We start from the raw sequence: 22,213 nt of genomic DNA, 5'->3' as shown, positions 1-22,213 counted from the left end.
AAGGAAAAATTAAATAATTATACAAATATATATAAAATATATGACTGTGAAATGAAGATGCTCGGCACCCTTTACTCAAGCCCCCTTCCTGTTTAGGGATATCAAATAAAGGCTTTCATAAGGAAATGACAACCAAGCTGAGATGTGAAAGATGAAGACAAAGGTGAGGCAAGCGCTTCTCAAACAGAGGAAGCAGCATGTGCACAGGCCCTGGGATAGGAGAGAATATGGAGCGTTTAAAGAACTAAACAAAGGCCAGTGTGGCTGGGGCACAGATAGAAGGGGGAGTGGGAAGAGACAGGGCCAGGGACACGTGGGGCCGGCCTATGAGGGGCCTCATAAGCTACTAGGATTTTGCTCTTTACCCTAATAATAATCAGAAGCCATTACAGCATTTTAAGCAGTAAAAGGCCATGATCAGATCTGAGTGGTAAAGCAATAATTCTGGGTGTATGTGAAGAACAGACTGAGCAGATGCAAGGAGAATACTTAGGAAGCTACAGCAAAAAGCCAGGTGAAAGATGGCGACAGCTTCAATTAGGGAGTACTAAAACTCACTGTTTGCTAAGAGAGTAAATCTTAAATATTCTTACCACAAAAAAGAAATGGTAACTATGTGACCTGATGGGAGTGTTAGCTAATGCTACGGTGGTAATTATTCTGCAATATATATAAGTGTATCAAACCAACACATTGTACACCTTGCACTTACACAACATTATATGTCAATTATATCTCAATAAATCTGGGGTAAGATACACTGTTTAGGAGGTCACATCAAAGGGACTTGGGGAGACTTAGATATAGAACATATAGCTATGCTGTCCAATATGGCAGCCACTAGCCACATGCTCTGTAGTTGCACTTGCCACATGTGATTATTTAAATTTAAATTTTAAAAAATTTAAATAAAATTTAAAATTCAGTACCTAAGACATACCAGCCACATTTCAGGTGCTCAAAAGCCACAAGAATCCAGTGGCTACCATATTGGACAACACAGATACAGAATATTTCCATCACCATGGAAAGTTATATTGGACAGCATTGATAAAGAATGAGAAGGAAAATAGGCCTAACCTAAAACCTGAAAAACTCTAACAAATAATATCCAGGTAGAAGAAGAAGACCCCGTAGAGGAGTCAGGAATGGCCAGAGAATTCAAAGGAAAAGCAGGGACATATGCTGTTTCAGGAGCCAAGGAAAAGACATGTTGAAGGGACTGGTCAGAGTCAAATGCGCTCTGAAGTCCACTAAGATAAGCACTGCAAAAGGAACGCTGATTTAGGATCCAGGAAATCCCTGGTGACCTTATCAAGAATTATTTTGTTGGACTGATCAAGATGGAAGCTGAAGTCTCTTGGGTTAAAGAGCAAGTGGAAGGCAGGAAACTGAAAAAGCAAGAATAGACTGTTCCTGGACAGAAAAGGAAAAACTGGAGAACAAAAAGTGAGGCAAGAGGGGGAGGTAAGCTGGAAGGGAATGTGGGTCAGGTGGGTCGGAGGGAATTAAGACAAGGTTTTAGCATGTTTAAATAGTAATGGGAGAGAGCCATTTCAACGGGAATGGTTCAATATACATAATCAATACTGAAGATTCATGAGAAGGCAGGAACAGATGGATTCCAAAGAACTAGAGTCTCCACTAGTAAGAGAGGCGCCTCCCACTTTCTTCATGGCAGGGAAGCTTGGGCCAGTAGGCAGAAGTGTTTGGCAGCAGACAGGTGAAGCTTTTGGTTTTTCAGTAAAGAGGTGAGGCTGTCTGCTGGCAGAGGCTGGGAGATCTGAGGAGAGCAGGGTGAGTCTGACTGGTCTCCGTGGAGAAACAGCACACGCTGACCGGGGAAACCTGGCAGGGCTGGTCGGAGAGCCCTTAAAGGTTAGTGATTCTAAATTTATAAGGGGCCAATCTGTCTCACCTACCTTATCTGTGCAGATGAGGAGAAAGGACAGAATTAGATTCATCAACAGCTAAAGTTTTGTGAGAGGGGTCAAGGGTAGATCCAGATTTAGAAGCGGGGGTCTGAAGCTTATATAATTGGGGGAGGGCTCCTTAAGAAAAAAAGTACAAAATTACAAAAGAAGACAAAATCAGGAGCAGAGCTTTGGAAGCAGCTTGTTTAAATGAGGGACCCTGAAGCTTCAGCGACCTTAGCTTTATAATAAATCCACCTCTGAGAGGAGCAAAGTAAGAAGTCAGAGAGGCAGGAGAATTTAAGGTAAAGTGTCACACGCCTCAGCTAGATCAAGAGGCGAGAGGACTGAAGCCCTGAGAGAAGGAGGGGTAGTATGGGCAGGAGTGGAGGAAAGGGAAAACAGAGAGCCTGGTGCCGAAGACTTCTGTGACTGAGCAAGGCTGGAAGGTGGCAGGCTGAGAGGCAGGAAGTGACAGTTTAACCAAACGCATGAGAGGTCCACAGAAGCCGAGGGCATTGTGCTGTTTTCATTTTTCACAAGTGGTGGAGTGGGAAGCAAGGACACCAGAACCTACCTCATGACCCAGTTATGTGGGGAATGAGAAATGAACTGCTGGACTGAGCAGGCCATAGGAAAGCACTCCACTTAAGGGAGACCTGGGTTTGCAGCTGGGGTTTTTATAAATTTTATTTTGATGATGTACTATACCCCAATATTGCTCAAATAACTTGCCAGCCACGCTTTTCTTATAATTAAAGAAAATATAAGATAAAAATCTTATTGCACTTAAAAATAATCAAGATAGGGGCCAGCCGGGTGGCGCAAGTGGTTAAGTGCGCGCGCTCCGCTGCAGCAGCCCGGGGTTCGCCGGTTCGGATCCCGGGCGCGCACTGACGCACCGCTTGTCAAGACATGCTGTGGCAGCGTGCCATATAAAGTGGAGGAAGATGGGCACAGATGTTAGCCCAAGGCCAGTCTTCCTCAGCAAAAAGAGGATTGGCAGACGTTAGCTCAGGGCTGATATTCCTCACAAAAAAAGAAAAAAAAACAATCAAGATAGGGGCCGGCCCTGTGGCCTAATGGTTAAGTTCGGTGCACTCCCCTTCAGGAGCCCGGGTTCGATTTCCAGGCGCAGATCTACACCACTTGTCAGCGGCCGTGCTGTGGCAGCAACCCACATACAAAATAGAGGAAGACTGGCGCAGATGTTAGCTCAGGGCGAATCTTCCTCGAGCAAAAAATAAATAAATAAATAAATACAATCTCTCTTAAAAAAATAATAATCAAGATAATTGTGAATTATTTGAAAACACTGTACATATTAAATTGTAGATGAGCTAAGACTCCTGACACACACTGATACAGATTATAAAAATATGGAAATACCTGAACATTGAAGTTGAGACAAAATTTGAGCACCTTCAAAGTTGTGGCTTGTCATCTTTAAATTAGGTTTGATACAACGAATAAAGCTTGCTCCCTAGGGGAATAAAGGTACTTTTAAAGACAATACATAGAGCATTCTTATTTCTACAAAAACCAGCAACTTTCAGAAAATATTGCCATTAACATGTGAACCTCTTGTAAAATATAAACACTACGGAACTTTAAAACTTTCTTAGCATACTTTTATAATTTAAAGCTGGGAATGAATTTCTGCATTATATACTAATAGTATTAGAAAAACACTACATTTTAGATTTGAGTGCCCAAAATAGTGTTATTATAAAAAGAAAAGTCTTTAAATGTAAAATATTTTAATATATTTAAACAACACATTTTGCAGGCTAACATACATATGATTTTATTCTACATTTAAGTGTATTTATATGCTATGTTTTTGTGATAAGAAAATTGCCCTATGACAAGAGGACTAAATAAAACTATACCTCTTAAAATTTAGGCCAAAGTGTAAAAAAAAAAAAAAAAAAAAAAATCAACCTTTTTCATCATACTACTTTCAAGATATACAGTAAGTCCCTAAGCTGCACCACTGCACATTTTAAAGTTTTGTTTGTTAAACAATGTTTTAAAAAGCTTAAAGGCAGTCATTTGGAATCAGTTCTCAGATTATGTTGAATGAGGCAGGAAGAACACTGATACGTATACAATGAAACTGCTGGGTACTGACGCTGATGTACTAGGAGCTAATACACATCCAAATAATTGTTTCCTTCACAGCAGTCACCTTGCAAAACTGAATACTCAGTTCAGCAATGATGCTCATGCAAACACTTCTAGAACACTTTTTAGAAATGCCTTCTTTTTTTAAATCACGAAAGTAATCTCATCATTTTACAGTAAAGATACATTTGGATGATAAAAATAAAATACGTTCCTCATCAGACTTGGTTTTAAAAGATGTTTGGTCCTTAAGAGAAAAATATTTGTAAACAATGAGGATATTTAAAAGAATTTCTTAATGGTTCCAAAAGTAAGTCTAACGATAAATTAAGCAATAATAGCACCAACAGATTAAATATTTGGCTTTTCAAAATGACTAGTTGAAAAAGAAGAGTACTCAGTTAAGTTCTGTGGTTTTTTTAAAGAATAAGTCTCATCCTGGAATCATGCCCTATTTATACAACCCTCATATCAAATTTCTTTCTATGGTAAATTTTTCATTAAATAACAGAGTGAATCACTAAAATGTCCAGTTAAGGAAAAGTCTCTTTGGAAATACTGCTTCTATAACAAGGCATAAAAATATTATGTCCATTTTTCCCATATCAACATTGTTGATAGTAGTAACATGTTGGACAATGTTACTACTAGAGTAATAAAATGAAAATAAATTACACACATATCTTTAATCTTAAAAAAATACATTTTCCTTCTCCATAATAATTAATTACTTTCACTTTCCTGAAACCACAGGATAATCTTAATTTAATAACATTCAGAGAATGCTATACATTTATAAAATAATTGGACTTCACAGAAAATTTGACCTTTCTTCAGAATAAACCTAACCAAAACAACAACCATTTTAAAAACTAATTTTTTTCAATGAAGGAATTTGGTTTCAAATGAATTTCGAATTATTCCAGGTTTACCCTGCTTATTTGAATGATTACTAGTAATAGTTTAAGAGGACCATTTAAAAACTCGGGTGTTTTTTTTTAAAGTATACTCACAGTACTTCGAAGTTTATCCAGAAGCAAATTTAACTGTGTCTGTAGAAGAAAGGAAATCACTTTATTATTTCAAAAAGCAAAAGTACACAATGTCATAAGTTACTATTAGCTCTCCAATATTAGAATAAAATAACATTCAATAACATCCACACATAACACATTACAATTTAACAACTTCTAGTCCACAAACTCTTTTAACAGACAATAACATGCAAAACGTATGGCTAATATAATGCCAAGGACAATAACTTATTTTACTTATATAGAACTTACCTAATTAAAAGACTGAAAATTAGCGATACTAAAAAACATACATGCACACTTGCAGGTGGGGTGAATGAGGGAAAAAAGGTACAGGCAATGAAGGAAGTAAATGAAAATGCAGGGGATGCATCAATGAGAGATCAACGGAGCAGTATTTGAGTATGTGGCAAGCTGGGTGTAGTTTGTGTCACACTCCATTAAGAATGAAGACATGTTTAAAATATACACTAGTGGTATATATTAGGATTGTTTTATATAACACTTATCATAAACGAAATTGTCCTGCCTAGCTGTAGAAACCTCCTTTACTATTTTAAAATGTTTCAATTATTTTTAAAAGCTTGGAAAATTTTCTCAAAAAGAATTTGACAATGAACATTACAAGTTACTATGCTTTTCCTGTTTTTAATAATATTAAGTTACTATCATTTACTCTGGTTCAGTATATTAAAATCATGCATTTGTTTTAGTTCTCTGCAAAGTAAATTATGTAAAATGCTTATACCAATTTTATACTACGATAGTTATTGTACTACTTACAAAAGATAAATTAGGGTGTTAATTCTTAAATTAACATATTAGATTAATCATAGCTATATTTAATAATACTAGTAATTGGTATACTTCACTGAATGCTTTCTGTGAGTCAGGCACTGCTCAAAACTTTTCAAGGGCATTATCATGTTTAATCCACACAACAATTCTAACTAAAGATACATTATTAGCCTCATTTTACAATTGAAAGCATTGAGGCCCAAAGAGAAACATTACTTGCCCAAGATCATGGAGCCAGTAATGGCAAAGCCAAGATTCCAACACAGGCCTAACACCAAACTTCACTCTTTCACTCGCGATACTGCAGCATACTTCAGACATCATAGGCTTAAGTGACAAAGACGAAGCGAATTTGTCATTGGATTAAAAAAATACAGTCATACCCACTTATCTAGTTGACAGAGTTCTGACAACCTTAATCAATCTGGACCACCACACAAATGAAAAGTAAGTAGAAGAGCTACTAATTTGGAAAGAAAACTGTCACAAAGTCCATGCTTCTTAATCCACAGACTAAGCACAGTATTCTCCAAAAAAATGGAGATAAAGTAAGTCAGAAAAGTAGAAGCAGCAAAAATGAACTAACAGCATCCGAGAGACCCAGGAAGAATGTCAGTTATCAACGAGCAGCAGTCAAGGACCATAAGGCCCACGGGCAAACAGCCTTGGCGACTCACTGTATGTGTACTTTATGTTTATTTCAAAGCATACAAATATTCAGGTAGATAATGACAGAAAAGATTCTCATCAAAAAGGATTACTTTTTCTAAAACACTAACAGTAAACGGGTTATGTTTCAATAACCTGAAAAATGTCACTCTTCAGTAGAAAACCCCTGGTTCTCAGTGATGCTGGATAGTTGAAGTATCATTGTAAATGCTAGCCTGCTTTGTTTTATTGCTTCACATGACCTGAATTGAATTTAACGAACTATTCTACTATATTTAAAATTAAGAATTACTGTTAATATTTCATTTCAAAGTATCTCATAAAAAACATATTTGCAATTTTATTAATAATGTCACTCAGTTATAGCTTTCAGTAGTTTAATGTGCAAAACACATCTTATTGCATATAAGCAATTTTAAGACATTTCAAGTCTCAATATAAAAGAATACTTTGATTCAAAGAATTTTAAGAATTTTTTTTTTAACAAGATTGGCCCTGAGCTAACATCTGTTGCCAACCTGCCTCCTTTTTTCCCTTTTTCTCCCCAAAGCCCCAGTATATAGTTGTATGTCACAGTTGTACATCCTTCTAGTTGCTCTATGTGGCACGTTGCCTCAGCATGGCTTGATGAACGATGCATAGGTCCCAGGATCTGAACCGGCAAACCCCGGGCCGCCAAAGCAGAGCGTGAAAACTTAACCACTATGCCACCTGGCCCGCCCCAAAGAATGTTTTTGTTGTTATTTATATTGTCTAACATTTCAAGTACGTTCTTGCCAGCAATACTACTCTAATATTGCAGCAGGAAAATTAATGACTGATATCCATTTCATAGAGGCTATCGTACTATTTTAAACCAATCTGTTATCATGTCTATCCAGGAATTTAAGACTATCCAAATAAGAGAAAAAATATTGCTCAAGAGAATTAGGAACTCAATTAATGAATATAACTTATAACAAAGTTAAAGCCTTTCTATTCAGTTACCTGAAAATGTCGTATAAGCTTTCTCCTATATTTATGTTTAAGCTTTAAAAAAATCTAGCTGGGGGCCAGCCCCGTGGCGTAGCGGTTAAGTGCGCGCACTCCACTGCTGGCGGCCCGGGTTCGGATCCCAGGCGTGCACTGACGCACCACTTGTTGGGCCATGCTGTGGCAGCGTCCCACATAAAGTGGAGGAAGATGGGCACGGATGTTAGCTCAGGGCCAGTCTTCCTCAGCAAAAAGAAAAGGATTGGCAGGTGTTAGCTCAGGGCTGACCTTCCTCACACACAAAAATAAATAAATAAATAAATAGATAAATATAAAATTAAATTTAATTTAATTTAAAAACCTAGCTTTATAAACATGATTTTATCAAGTTAGTTATTTAGAGCCCATTTCAATCCACAAGGGATTTCAAAAGGCTTATATTATTAGTATCATAGTATTATGATACTTAAATATTGTTTCTAATTACATCTTTTTTAATATTTAAAGTATATATAATGAAAAGTATAAGTAGAGTTTTCTTGTAAGTACAACAACAACGTTTTGTGGAAATGTGTAAGAGAGAAATTAATTCTATTTATTATAACTTTGTATTCCTTAAACTTGTGACATAAGTTTTTAAATTATCTTTCTCTATGCTAAACACTCAACAATAAGAATCAATTAGTAGTGTTCCATTTCTAAGACACATCAAGTGACAATTCCTTGTCAGACCTCAAAGAATAAATTTATGATCCAAAATTAATAAAATAAATGAAATGTTCTTCAATGTTAAATAAGCAATTTGAAGGATCTGCCACACAGAGCACTTATCTTTTGCAGAAGTAATTAAAAGCTTTAACCAAATTTTAGTGTAATATGCACATCCATAATGCACTGTGAGAGAAAACACGTTGAAAATGAATTACAAACTGAATCATTAACTTGAGACAGGCTCTTTTTAACATGGCAGCCAAGCTATAAATAGGAGTCCACGAAGGTGATCATTTACCTGAAGCCCCTGGCTGTGCCTGCTTTTCCTCTCTCAACTCAACTAGTCCTCTCTAGCCATCCCGAGCTGGACTACTCCAGCTAAAACAAAACTGCTGAATGAGGAAGGAAACAGAAAACATGTGGGAAAGAGAAGGTCTGAAGGTCAACCAGACAGTAAGCCAGAAGCAAGAACATTAGGAGAAGCAATCAGATATGTTAAGCATCAGGAAATAACACAGTCATAAAATTACAAGAACTTCTGTATGTTTAATTCTATGTCTATTTTATGTTATTTCTGCATACAACTATCAACAATGCAGGGTCTGCTCTTGAACCTCACTCATGAGCTCATGGGATTTCTGACAGTGATCTGCATTATCCACTGTAGAGTATAAAGCAATATATTCTATTTTAAAATGCAGTAAAAAAAAATTCAAGTAATATATTTAACACAAATACCTTAAACTTGTTCCCCACACTGATGAAGCTAAGTTTTCCTGCTTTTTGTTTAGTATCTTTGTTGTTATTTGTGGATGATTCAAATAATTCCCGCACAAACTTATCCCTGGATTCACATATTAAGGATTCAAGAGACATATGTAAAGCATCATTATTCTTCTCCACAAACTGGGTCTGAAAAATAAAGCAAACAGGAATGATTCGGTCCATCTCATGATAATATCCCTTAACACTGCTGTCCAACACAGGCACCACCAGCCAAGGTGGACGGTCAGTACCATACAGTGAAGTGCGGCTAGTGCACTGAGGCACTGAATTTTAAATTTTATTTAATATACATTTAAATAGTCAGACATGGCTATAGGTTACCATATTGTACAGCACAGCTTTAATCAACTGGTTTTCTCCTGGTAAAAGTTATACTCACTGTTTCATAGCACACTGCCCCTGCAAAATGCCTAATAATGAAGCCTTCATCATCTCTGATGTTCCTATGAACTGCCAGCTTAGATTTTCTAGGAATCTGAAAAATAATACAAACATCAGTTAATAAAGTATCAGAAAAATATTACATAATTTCCTTTAGAAAACATTTGGGATGTAAATTACTTAAAATTATAAAGGAAATTTTCACATTTTTCAAAATCATGGTGCTCTTTAAACATCTAGTGAGCCTTAAAGCGCCAGTGAAATCAAGCAAATATTTGGTTATAATCTCTTAGGAAAGAAAAAAGGAGTAAGACAAAAAAAATAATACTATTTAGAAGCACATGCAAAACATAGTGGGCATGTTATAGTTAACTGCCTACACCTGAAGTACTGGTTCTCGACCTTGGCTGCTCTATTAGAATCACCTGGAGAACTTGTAAACCTCCCAAAGCCCAGACCATTTACATCAGGTGATTCCTAGGTGCAGCCAAGGTTGAGAAGCATTGTTCTAAAAACACACCTGGCATCAGCATAGGACTCTCCCACCGTTTTAAACCATACATCCTAACATGTTGACACATGAGCCTGAATCCATCTGAAGGAAACTAAATCATTTTAGGGTTGCACTATCTAATTATAATATCTCATATTTATATCATATTTAAAAGTTTCCAAAATACTTTCACGTAAAAGATCACATCTGACCCTCAAAATAACCTAAGGTTAAGAATCCACTCAACGGGCCGGCCCCGTGGCTTGGTGGTTAAGTGCGCGTGCTCTGATGCTGGTGGCCCGGGTTCGGATCCCGGACGCGCACCGAGGCACCACTTCTCCGTCCATCCTGAGGCCGAGTCCCACATACAGCAACTAGAAGGATGTGCAGCTATGACATACAACTATCTACTGGGGCTTTGGGGGGAAAAATAAATAAATAAAATCTTTAAAAAAAAAAAAAAAAGAATCCACTCAAAATTTAAAAGTGAAATGAAATGAAAAAGCTAAGACTCGGGACCCTTACCAGGCTGTCTCCAGACCAGAGAGTGAGCACACCACAAAGCCTCTTCTCTATGAGAGGCAACGACCAGCATGAAGCAGAGTGAGCGCCTGGGGTCTGACTGCCTGGCCTGATCCCCAAAGCCACCTCTTCCTTACTGTGCTATACACAGCAGGTCACTGAACCTCTCCATGCATGTTTCCTCATTTCTGGCATGGGGATACTAATACGATCTACCCCCAGAGGACTGTTGTGAGGATTAAATAAAACAATTCAATTAAAAACCTTACAACAGTGCCTGGTACATGCTAAGTGTTCAATAAAGATTATCTGTTTTATTTCCAAAGAAATACAAGAAAAGTTATGGTCTATACAAATTAGGATTTAGTGTTTTGCTCTTGTTCTCCTTGAGAAAAGCAACCGAAGCCCATTCCTGATGCTTTATTTTGCTGTCCTTAGACTTACAGGTCTCTGAGACCCTGGTCACAATTTTGTTCACTAGCAATCAGTACTCATGGAAAAGGTAACCAGGCATCCACAGGCTGGTCATAACAAAGACCGATGAGCAGCAAATAAATAGGACTTAGCAGTCTTAGCAAAAGTTTTGTTGAGGACACGTATTGTTTTACTTCTATCTCCACTGAAGTATGAGAAACAGGCTCCACATTACAAGAAATATTTAGGGATACAGAGGAACGCCAAGTCAATGGAGCAGGTGTTTGTGGGATCCAGTCCCCAGAGAGAGTTAACAAAATTACATCAGCTTTTCAGGAATATTCTTGATTTCGTTAACGATGTATGGAAACAAGAACACTTGTCATTAACTTAAGCTCCTGGATCCATCAAAGCAACAACTGTTACACTACACTAAAATCTCAAAACATAAAAAGAATGCGAGGCACTTGCAACTCTAAGCAGCTTTTCTTTTCTTTTCCTTCTTCCTTCTTCCTTCCTTTGTTGTTCTCTGTAGGATGAGGCAGTACTTATTTTCATGGATGAAATTAACACCCATATTTCTCTGTGCTAGTCAGGCTCTCTCTGGGGACAAGGTCGGAGCTGTGCTTGTGTTACTCAGGTGATGACGGTTGCATGTAAAGATAAACAGAATTAGGTGAACACAAGAAACATCTCAACAGCCGCACAGTCCAGCCTCCTGGAGAATGGCTCTACTGTTCATCACTGCAAGGATCAAGCACAGCTCTATGACCCAACGGCAGTTCAGGGAAACATGTCTTCTGGCCTCTTGAGAAGTGCACTTATTTATTTCTACTGCTCTTTGTGTCTGTTTTTCCCTTTAGCTAATTCTTCCATTGTTTCAGCTTCTATGTCCCTCTTAGTGTATTCTTCATTTAAAAAACCTTAGGAAAGGGCATCAAAATGAACTGGCTGATCACCATCTAATATGGGCTGCTTCCACCAGTCAGGCCATAGCCTTCAGTGCTGCTCTTACAATGCACAGACAGACGGCTGCTTGTGACTCCAGGTGCTAACCCGGAATGTGAACAAGCTTACATAAAACAAACAAAGCAACCGATGGCCACTTTGCTCAGAAGGGAGAACATAAAAACAGGAGGTAAATCTTTCTCTACATTTTAGATAGCTGAAATGTACTTTCTATCCAGCTAAAAGAGCCTTGATTAGACAGATCATCATAAAAAAAATATATATATATAAATTATATATATATAAAATTAAATGCCCATCTACAGAAGATGATGGCTTGATAAATTATAGTTTCTCTAATCCCTACATAACTTATGATTCTAATTTCTAATTATCTAGTATCTAACACCTAATGCATCTTCTTCAAGGTCTCTCTTCCACCAGGGTCTCAATTCGGAATGGCAAACTCACAGTGAGGCGGAAGTGGTCTTTGTGCTTCTGGTGAACTGCAGATGTGAAGTGCTGATCACTCGGCTGAGGAAGGCGATTTTCTTCATCCAGAATATCCAGTATTCCCACCAATTTTGCTTCAATTAAATCTATTTCAAAAAATCAAAATACTATAGGGTAAAAAATAGAACATCTTGAAGATATGTGAACAATTTACTGATCATAAATTTCAAGGACTGCCCAGAAACAACATAACAGATGATTCTATAAGTATTCTCTCAAAAGCTATAGAGAACAGATGGATTTTATTTCAAATCTGGTAATTTATTAGGAAGTAATACATTTAATATAGGTTTTAGAAAACTCCATAAAGAAAGTGACTAATATAAACCATTCCAATTGTAAGCCAGGATAAGAGGCTAAGGGAAAAGAAATTCCTCCTCTTCCAGATGATATCTATATTCAAAATGAAGTAAAACTACAGAAGCTTTTGTATGCACTGCTTTTTAATACCACTTATAGATATCAATTTACGTGTTTTCCACCAAAACCTTTCAGTAATAGCACATTTTTATGCTCCTTCCATTCATGTTGTTCAAATTTCCTGCCTTTACAAAATAACTGTAAAATGTAAGCTGCTTAAATACAATATATAAGAACTGTTAAATGGGACAGACTCTAAAAGTCACAGGACATATGAAGAGACATCAAGATTCTGACTGCATTGGTCAGAGAATGATGCTTCTTGGGCAATTAGTGGCAGTAAAGGGGCGGGCATGCTGAACTAAGCTATAAATGAGAGTATTCTGAAAGGTGTAGAAGTATGTGGAAGTTGGCTGAAAGATAAATGGAAGGGGAGAAGTTCCAGCCAACCAAGATATCAAACCATACAGGCTATGGCACACGGGACTGAGAAAGGATATGGTGTGCGAAGGGAATGCTGAGTGGACCAGGTAGGATGTGCAAGTGCTTTGAAAAGTTATGCTAATGTAAAGTCATACTAATGAAAAGTTATACTAATGTCATATAATAGTATCTTGTCCAAATCTAGCACATGAGTTACTGACTTGATTGTCAAATTGGATTTCAAAACAAGGCTTGCCCAACAGTCGATTTTAGAGATGAGATGGGAAAGAAAAAGAACACTGAGCACTAGCTAGGTGGCCACAGGAAAGGTTTCTTTAGTGATAATAATGAACAAGAAAAACAGAGATCCTGTTCTGCTGCTGCAATTATCCAGATATTACACGTGGAACTTCCGAAGCCAATCTGCAACCGGCCAGAGGGGGCTGCCGACGCCCAGAGGAGAAGAGAAGCAGGAGAAGCACAGAACCACAGGGCCAAATCAAACCCTGACCAACCTCCCTGGAGCCGGGCTAAACTATGGACTTCCTCACGTGAGATGATAAATCCCTCCACTGCTTAAGCAACTTAGTTACTTTCTTACCTTATTCACATGTTAGTTGTTTAAGTAAGAAAATACTCATCACAGTAAATAGAAGAAATTTTAGGAAAACTCTCGACATAGCTGAATTTGATGCCTTGGTAGGAAAAATAACTTCCTAAAATACTAGAGAAGTAAAACCTCTCTCAAATACCACAGTTTCAAGTCTCATAACCAGTAATATCAATCACAGAGCATAGAAAATTACTAGTAAAAGCATTCACTCTATCTTCCCACATTTCCCAAAAGTGGAGCAAAAAATATACATACCTATACAGTCCTGATTATCCACATAAGGTACTTCATTAACACCTAAACCTTCTTTTTGATAGAGTTCTTGTTCCTAAAATGAAATAATCATAATCCTAGATGGAGAAATACTGTACGATATAAAATGGATTGAATGTTCTGTGCCATTTCTGATTATAACATTTATTGATTAGTCAAGTACAAAGGTTCATAACAACTAGTTCAGGGGCCGAGGAGTCTTACAAAACATTAGGGAAGAAAAATCCTTGCCACTAAAGCAATGTGAAATCAAAAACCAAATGGCCAACAGAAGATTCATATGTGGAAATGTTCCCTCCTGCAGATTAAGGACACTGTTCTTGAAATACACAGAGCAGCTATGCACAAATAGAGATTTGTTTATAACCATTCAAACCCAAGGAAAGATCAGGGCTTTGAAATATTTTTTAGCAATTTTAAAGTGAGGGGAAGGGAAGAATTAGGGTATGTTAAGTGATAAGCATACATGTAAAACTTCACATAGTAATGGAGGAACTAATGTAGCTGGATAAAATATTTTCAGAGAAACTATCTTAACTGATAAGTACTTGTTTCACCTGTTTATTTATGCCAGAATTGGTTTAACTATAGTATATAAGTAAAATGTACAAAAGGAAGAATGTGCTGGGAAACTCAAAGACAAAAACATAATTAAAAATGTGGGAAAAGATGGATGGGGTGGGAAGAGGAAAGCAAGTATTTCCCATTTCAAGCCCAGATACAGTGGAGGATGGAACTTAGAAACCAGCAGTGCTAACGTGAAGAGAACACAGTGCTGTGGGGCAGCCGCCAGGAAGGCGGATTCAGACCTGCAGGAGTCACTGGACTACTCTGGGAATTATTTTCTTCATCTGTAAAATAAAGGGCGGAACTACATTACTTCTGAGTTCCCTTTCACTCCACTATCTTCATTCAGTAAAATGTATCTCAAGTAGCACAAAGGAGGGAAAGTCAAGAGTATTGGTAAGAAAATACTGGAGAATTCAAATACAAGGGAATTCAAAATGGTGAGCGAAACACAAATCAACAGATCCAAAGCTACCTTTACTTGCTCTGCACTCTAAAGAACTACAAAGCAACCTTCCTAGACTTGGGACTGTGAGTGTCAGCCACGCCCACAGTTATTCACCAAGGGCAGTGGCGGAAATTGCTCACTGGACCAGAGGTGGTGTCCGCTCTTCGCAGGCGACTGGCGGTGCACAGGGGAGCATGGCAGGGAAAGCACTGCCCAGGCACTCCAGGCCCATGCACTCATTGAATCTCCTGACTTGGTGGCTTTCCTGCCACACAGAGAGAAGACGAGCATGTAGCAGAGTGCGAAGAAGAAGACAGACCCAGAGGAAGGGTGGGCGATGCCAACGTCGGGGATGAGAGGAAGAGAATTGTTTGGCTGTGGCTGGAGCAGAGACAACAGAAGCAGAAAAGAAATAAGCAGAATTTCAAGTCTAGTGAGCCACTAGTAAGAAGCAGTAGCTGTTCACTTCTGAGGAGGTGTCTGTTAGTTTCCATCGGGTCTCTAAGCTTCGACTGCACCGTTAGAACTTCTGATGTGCCTGAATAACAACTGAGCCACAGGGGGCTACACGGGGCATCTTTGATTCCCTGGGCCACCGTACATGACACCTCACCAACCAGGGTGACTGTGGCATGTCTCTGTTCCTTGAAATTTAAAATAGCTTCATGCAGTTCTTAAATTTAAATTGTAATGGCAATTACCTCCTTCAGAATCCTTTCATTAAAAAATTGTTGAAGTTTTTCATTGCAATAGTTGATGCAAAACTGTTCAAAACTGTTATGTTCAAAGTACTCTGAAAACATAAAACCAGAATCAAGAGTCATCATTATATCAACTTCATATTAATAAGTTTATCTTATGATAAAATTTTATTGTATCAATGCTTAATTTAATATTAGGTAAAAAAATATATATAATTGTTCTATATTCCCCAAGTGCACTTAGTTCAAGACTTAAATTTTGTTAGGCTTTAAAATTAAGTATTAAAAATACCTTGCTTCACTTGACAAAAAAAGGTGTTTGTCAGATAAGATAAATCTCATATAGTAAAGATACAAAACATAAGCCACTTTCAACAGAATTTTTTAAGCACAGGTAATAAAGCAATCTAAACTAAAGAACAAAAATGGCTTAAAATGCAAGTGCTTCAGATTTTCCTGTTTCACCTGTACAATTACAGTTATTAAGAAATGTGATGGATACTAACTCATTTCTAAAACTGAGAGACTGTATTATATGCTCTCTAAGATCCCCGCAGCTGTGTTATGATTCTATGTATGCATGTGTGATGCTAAAACTGGTGCAGACCAGGAAGCGATGTCTGAAGACCATGAAATCTTAAAACAGTGATGAGTGTTTCTCTACTTTTGAACAAAAGGTAATGATTTGTTATAAGTTTTAAAATATATATCACATCAAAAACAAAACTCAGGGGCGGGCCTGGTGGCCTAAAGGTTAAGTTCACGAGCTTCACTTCGGTGGCCTGGGGTTTGCGGGTTCCGATCCTGGGTGCGGCCCTACACACCGCTCATCAAGCCATGCTGTGGCAGCATCCCACATAAAAAACAGAGGAAGATGAGCACAGATGTTAGCTCAGGGACAATATTCCTCACCAAAAAATAATAATAATAATAATAAAATTTAAAAAACAAAAATCTCTGGGCCAGCCCTAGTGACCTAGTGGTTAAGTTCGGTGCAATCTGCTTGGGCGGCCTGGGTTCAGTTCCTGGGCAGGGACCTACACCACTCATCAGTCAGTGGCCATGCTGTGGTGGCGGCTCACATACAAAAAGAGGAAGAATGGCAGCAGATGTTAGCTCAGGATGAATTTTCCTCAGCAAAAAAATAAGTAAATAAATAAAATAGAAGGGCATTCTTTAAAAAAAAAAACTCTGCCTTTCCCAAAATGTAAACAGTCATACTTTCCCTTGGCAAAGGCTAACAAACTACAAAGGAAGAAGACTCCATCCAACACAGCCAGAAGGTATGCCCACACTGATAAAAGCCCAATATAAAAACGGTCAGATTTACTCAGATGTTTACAACACGGTCCTTCAGACCAAAGTGGCATTTAGATGTTGGTGACTCATTTCATATCTGATTGCAGATTCATATCTGCAGTTGTTCTCAAATATTTATCTTGATATTTTATTCATTTAGTGGAAATTAACTGGAAATAGCTATCTGTTGACAGTTAACACTAATAAAGAATTTTTACACATAGTAACAAGTATGGCCCATATGCTAGGTCATTCTGTACCCCAGCTCTACACTGCAGTCAATGGTTTTAATAACTTAATTCTCTCTATCAGTAGCACTCAAGACTTACCTTTACTTAGCTGCATTCATTTAAGAGTATAGAGACATCTCCTAACTACAGTGGTTTCAATCAACATGTTTTAACTTTAGCATTAGTGTGACCATAACCCATGAGTCATTCTTTTTTTTTTTTTTTGGAAGCATCAACTTCCTATTTAAATCATATTATGAAACGTAGGTAGGGACATATGACTGAAAATTCATCAAGTGAAAGGTATTACAAGGGAAAAAAGGTTATTTTTTTTTGTTTTAAATGTGTGAAAACCTGAATGAAAAATATCAAACTCACAAACAAAATTATACTTACCAAAACCAGCAATATCTAGGACTCCAATAAAATAGGATGATGTTTCAAAAGGAAAACATTCATTTACTCTGTTTACCACATGATCAAAAAGATGGCTGTAGACAGTCTTTGCCAAGGCATCTCGAGCGTTGTTTGCCTGCTCCACTTTCAGGGGTACTCTATAAAAGAAGACTATACCAATGAAAATCCTTGACAGTAACATATTGTGAAAACAATGCCAGATACCCAAGATCAAAGGACATCTAAGCATCTGCACTGTGAAGAACAAAATAAACAGTTACAAAAGGTCCTTTGTGAATGGCCACAGACAAATGGGGCTAAGTATAACACTACAAGAGAAGAACTAAAGGAATTACTTAGAATTAGATTAAAAATTTATTATTGAGGGGCCGGCCTCAGCAGCAGTTAAGTTCGCGTGCTCTGCTTCGGTGGCCCCGGGTTCGCAGGTTCGGATCCCGGGCGCAGACCTACGCACCACTTGTCAAGCCATGCTGTGGTGGCGTCCCATATAAAGTAGAGGAGGATGGGCACGGATGTTAGCCCAGGGCCAATCTTCCTCAGCAAAAAGAGGAGGATTGGCATCGGATGTTATGTCAGGGCTAATCTTCCTCACAAAAAAAAAAATCTACTATTGAGTAAAAGAGCTTCAGGCTCAAAACATCTTTTTAACCTTAATTTATACTTCACTGTACATGCCAAATATATAAAAAACTGTTCAGAGGAATAATCTTCCTTTTGACTTTCCTTAAATGCAAAAGAAATTGTGTTTAATTCAGGATAACTTTCAAGTTCAGTAACTTGTTTAACATTGTGTAGGAAAAAATGTTTACATCTTAAAATTAGAAGTGCCCAACTCTATTATTTAATATAAGTAACTACACGGTATTAGATGTTACAGACACAGACACACAACCCATGCCCTCAAGAAAATTACAGTCTGATGAAGAGAGATTGCCATAAAAGAGAATTTCCAAACACCATGCTAAATGCTGTCATAAATGTAGGCACGGGGAACCATGGGAGCACCAGAAAAAAATAACCAATTTGGAAGTAACATTAAAAGTCATTCAGATCAGACTGATACCTGAATCCCTTCGAAACAGTGGTTTTCCAACTTCTATTTCCTGCAATGGAACCCTTTCCTAAAGAGAATCTTATGTGAATACTCCATACATAAAACACATGAAAGAACTGCTGTAGGATAAAGGGGAAACAGAGATGACACCTGAGGACCACCCACCTGTGCTTCTACTGGCCTCTTCTTGGGCCTCAGAAATCTCTCCAAGGAACCAAGTGGCCAAAAGGCACTACTATACATCCTCCTCACCAAGGTTTTCTTTATAATAAGAATAATTTGGAATTAGCTTAGCAAAGAATCAGGCTAAGCAAACCTTGCTCATATGTCGCAAAGCGTAAGAGCTACCAAATTTTCTGAGTGGCTAAAAGTTTGGTTTTTTTTTTAATCCTTTTTGTTTTAATTTGTTGAAAATTTTTCTGAAATATGTCACTAGAACTCACTGCCTGCCTTACTTAGCAAGGGACAGAGGATCTGACTTTTTCCCCCACAAATGAAGATCTTACAGTGCCTCAAAATGATGACTGAACTTCAATTTTTACAGTACCAGAAACAAAAATGCATAAAACATACAAGACTGAGCCAAGAGTGTACACAGACCCAGACACCACCTACAGGTACTTGTTACTGATCTAAAAAATCTTGGCTAGGCTCCTTTTGTCTTACCATCTGCAATTTCCTCCAAATGAAGAATCTTAAAGGTAAGGAGAAATTCTATTTGCTGAGTGTTTTACTCAAGTGAGTTCTACTTACAAATTTTAGTACAAGCCATTTGCAAGGAAAATCACTTTTAAAGTAAAATCTGTCACCTTCTGAAACTAAATAATGGTAATGTTGCACAACCTCATAAATATACTATAAACCACTAAATGGTACACTTTTTTTTAACTGAATTATATCTCAAAAAAATACACTATTCTGAAAAATTGAAGAAAAAAAAATGTTACCTAAAAGTCAAATAATGATTAACATAATCAACTATTTTTGTAGTTATACAAAAGTAAACCTCTCTCTTACCTTATCAACTCCAAATCTGTGCCCTGCAGCACGTGTGTAAGGAATCACTTGAAGAGCTATGGAAGTCAGTGTGCATTTACATGGTGGATTACTGCACTGAGATGCACGGAAGTTTGAGGTATCAAGCACGTTTTAGAACATTATAATGAAAAGAATGAATCACGCATAAAGATCAACTTTAAATCTCAGTGTTCTCAAAAAATGATTCTGCCTTGACAAACCTCAAGGCAGGATTTTTACCAAGTAATGAGTTAAGGAACTTACTTTATAACTGTCCCTTTGGTGCCCCCTGCTGTTGTTAGCATGACTCTTGTAGTTAGACTTACACGAAGATCATCTTGATCCAAACCCAGTAATTCAGCACAACATTCCAATGACTGAGTAGATTTATTCTTCAGATTACAACCACCTAACGAAAATATATTTTAAAATTAACAAACATTATGTAAACCAGATTTCCAAGATCCACTTCTTAGAAGTACACTTGACTTACATAAAACTATGGAATAGAGAAGGCTTATTTGTGACTTTTAATTTCACTCCACTTTTTCACCACCCTTGTCAGACACTCATACTGCCAAGGTCAACAGGAGACCCTCACCTGAGGGAGCCCATGATAAATCCTTTCAGCCCATCAATATTAACCTGCCACTGTTTCATTTTTTTATGACCCTGCAAGTGAAATATATTAATGATGGATTACAATCCTCGTTAATATATTAAATCTCTGAAGAAATATAGTGCCTTAACATTAAAACTCATATGACTCCAGAAAACTTCCAAGAGCAATTTTAGAGGCAAATGTTGTAAGGCACTTTAGTAGGTCAATGTGGGTGTCTGTGTGTGTGTGTGTGTGTGTGTGTGTGTGTGTGTTCATTTGCACATGCTCATGTTACTTGAGGACAGAGGAAGCGGGTGAGGAGGGAACAGCTATTACCTGTATATCATATCTAGAGATTTCTATCCATGGAGGCTGTTTTAAAAAGTATTATATAGAAAGACAGTATACTACAGTGCTTTAGACTCTGGGCTAATATGGCTCTATAACTTATTAGCTATGTGACCTTGAACAAGTTGCTTATTCTCTCTGTGCCTTTTCCTTATCCATAGAATGAGGACAATAACTGTACTTACCTAATAAGGTTGTTATGAAGAATAATAAGGTGACACGTGAAGTGCCTGGAATAGTGCCTAGGGCAGAGTAAGCACTATATAAAGGTTGACTATTATTATCTTTATTATTACTACTAATATTAAAAATAAACATTTTACTAATATTTTTAAGGTTTAATTATAAATGATTCATTTCAAGACTAATTTCAAAACTACAAAGAATGTGTAAAAATCATTCTATCATGACAAATTAATAAAGTATTTAATAGACTCATCTGAGGAGAAACAGACATGAGACCTTATACGAATAAGGGGTTGTCAAGACAATTTATTGGGGAAAGAACAGCTTTTTCAACAAATGGCTCTGAGACAACTGGATATCCACATGCAAAATAATGAAGTTGGACCCCTACTTCACACCATACACAGAAATTAACTCAAAATTAATCAAAGACCTAAATGTAAGAGCTAAAACTATTAAACTCTTAGAAGAATACACAAACATAAATCTTCGTGATCTTGGAGTAGGTCATGGTTTCTTAGATATGGCACCAAAAGCACAAAAAAGGAAAAAATAGACAAATCGGGCTTCATAAAAATGAAAAACTTTTGTGTTTCAAAGAACACTATTCAAAAATTGAGAAAATAACCCACAGAATGAGAGAAAATATTTGTAAATTATATATCTAATAAGAAACTTGTATCTAGAATATATAAAAAAACTTACAACTTGATAATAAAAAGACAATCCAATTAATGAATGGGCAATGGATATGAACAGACATTTCACCAAAAAAGATATACAAATGGCCAATAAAGACATGAAAAGATGCTCAATGTCATGAGCCATCAGGGAAATGCAAATAAAAACCACAGTGAGATATCACTTCACATGCACTAGGATGGCTATAATCAGACAGACAGACAGTGTTGGTGAGTACGTGGAGAAACAGGAACCTTCATACACTGTTGATGAGAAAGCAAAATGGTACACCTACTTTGGAAAATGGTCCGACAGTTTCTCAAAGAGTTAAACAAAGAGTTACTACATGACTCAGCAATTCCACTCCTAGGAATATACCCAAGAGAAATGAAAACACATGTCCACACAAAAACTTTTACACGAATGTTTATAGCAGCATTATTTATAATAGCCAAAGATGGAAACAACCCAAATGTTCATCAGATGACGAACAGACAAACAATATGTGGTATATCCATAAAATGGACTATTACTCAACAATAAAAAGAAATGAAGTTTTGATACATGCTACAACATGGATGAACCTTGAAAACATTATGCTAAAGAAGCCAGTCACAAAAGACCACATATTGTATGATTCCATGTATATGAAATGCCAATAATAGGCAAATTTATAGAGAGAGAAAGTAGAATAGTGATTGCCTAAGGCTGAGA

General features: G+C 37.2%; 1 protein-coding gene across 4 annotated transcripts in view; it reads right to left on the bottom strand.

Moving 5' to 3' along the window:
* MYO6 (myosin VI) overlaps window positions 1-22,213 on the bottom strand; it is a 157,643-nt gene that overhangs the window by 40,946 nt on the left and 94,484 nt on the right. For all 4 annotated transcript variants that reach the window (XM_087443791.1, XM_087443792.1, XM_087443793.1 and 1 more), the window contains exons 12-20: window positions 19,948-20,092; window positions 17,592-17,749; window positions 15,667-15,758; window positions 13,933-14,005; window positions 12,240-12,367; window positions 9,390-9,485; window positions 8,963-9,136; window positions 5,054-5,092; window positions 3,303-3,396 (exon numbers count right to left, since the gene is read on the bottom strand). In XM_087443791.1, the coding sequence (XP_087299917.1) occupies window positions 3,303-3,396; window positions 5,054-5,092; window positions 8,963-9,136; window positions 9,390-9,485; window positions 12,240-12,367; window positions 13,933-14,005; window positions 15,667-15,758; window positions 17,592-17,749; window positions 19,948-20,092 (999 nt within the window). The remainder of the gene's footprint in view (window positions 1-3,302; window positions 3,397-5,053; window positions 5,093-8,962; window positions 9,137-9,389; window positions 9,486-12,239; window positions 12,368-13,932; window positions 14,006-15,666; window positions 15,759-17,591; window positions 17,750-19,947; window positions 20,093-22,213) is intronic.

The sequence above is a fragment of the Ceratotherium simum genome, chromosome 19 (genome assembly GCF_057802395.1).
Source record: "Ceratotherium simum simum isolate JZ-2026a chromosome 19, ASM5780239v1, whole genome shotgun sequence".
Classification (NCBI taxonomy): domain Eukaryota; kingdom Metazoa; phylum Chordata; class Mammalia; order Perissodactyla; family Rhinocerotidae; genus Ceratotherium; species Ceratotherium simum.
The sequence above is the reverse complement of the archived record's forward strand: the minus strand, read 5'-3'. Positions and strand labels throughout refer to the sequence as shown.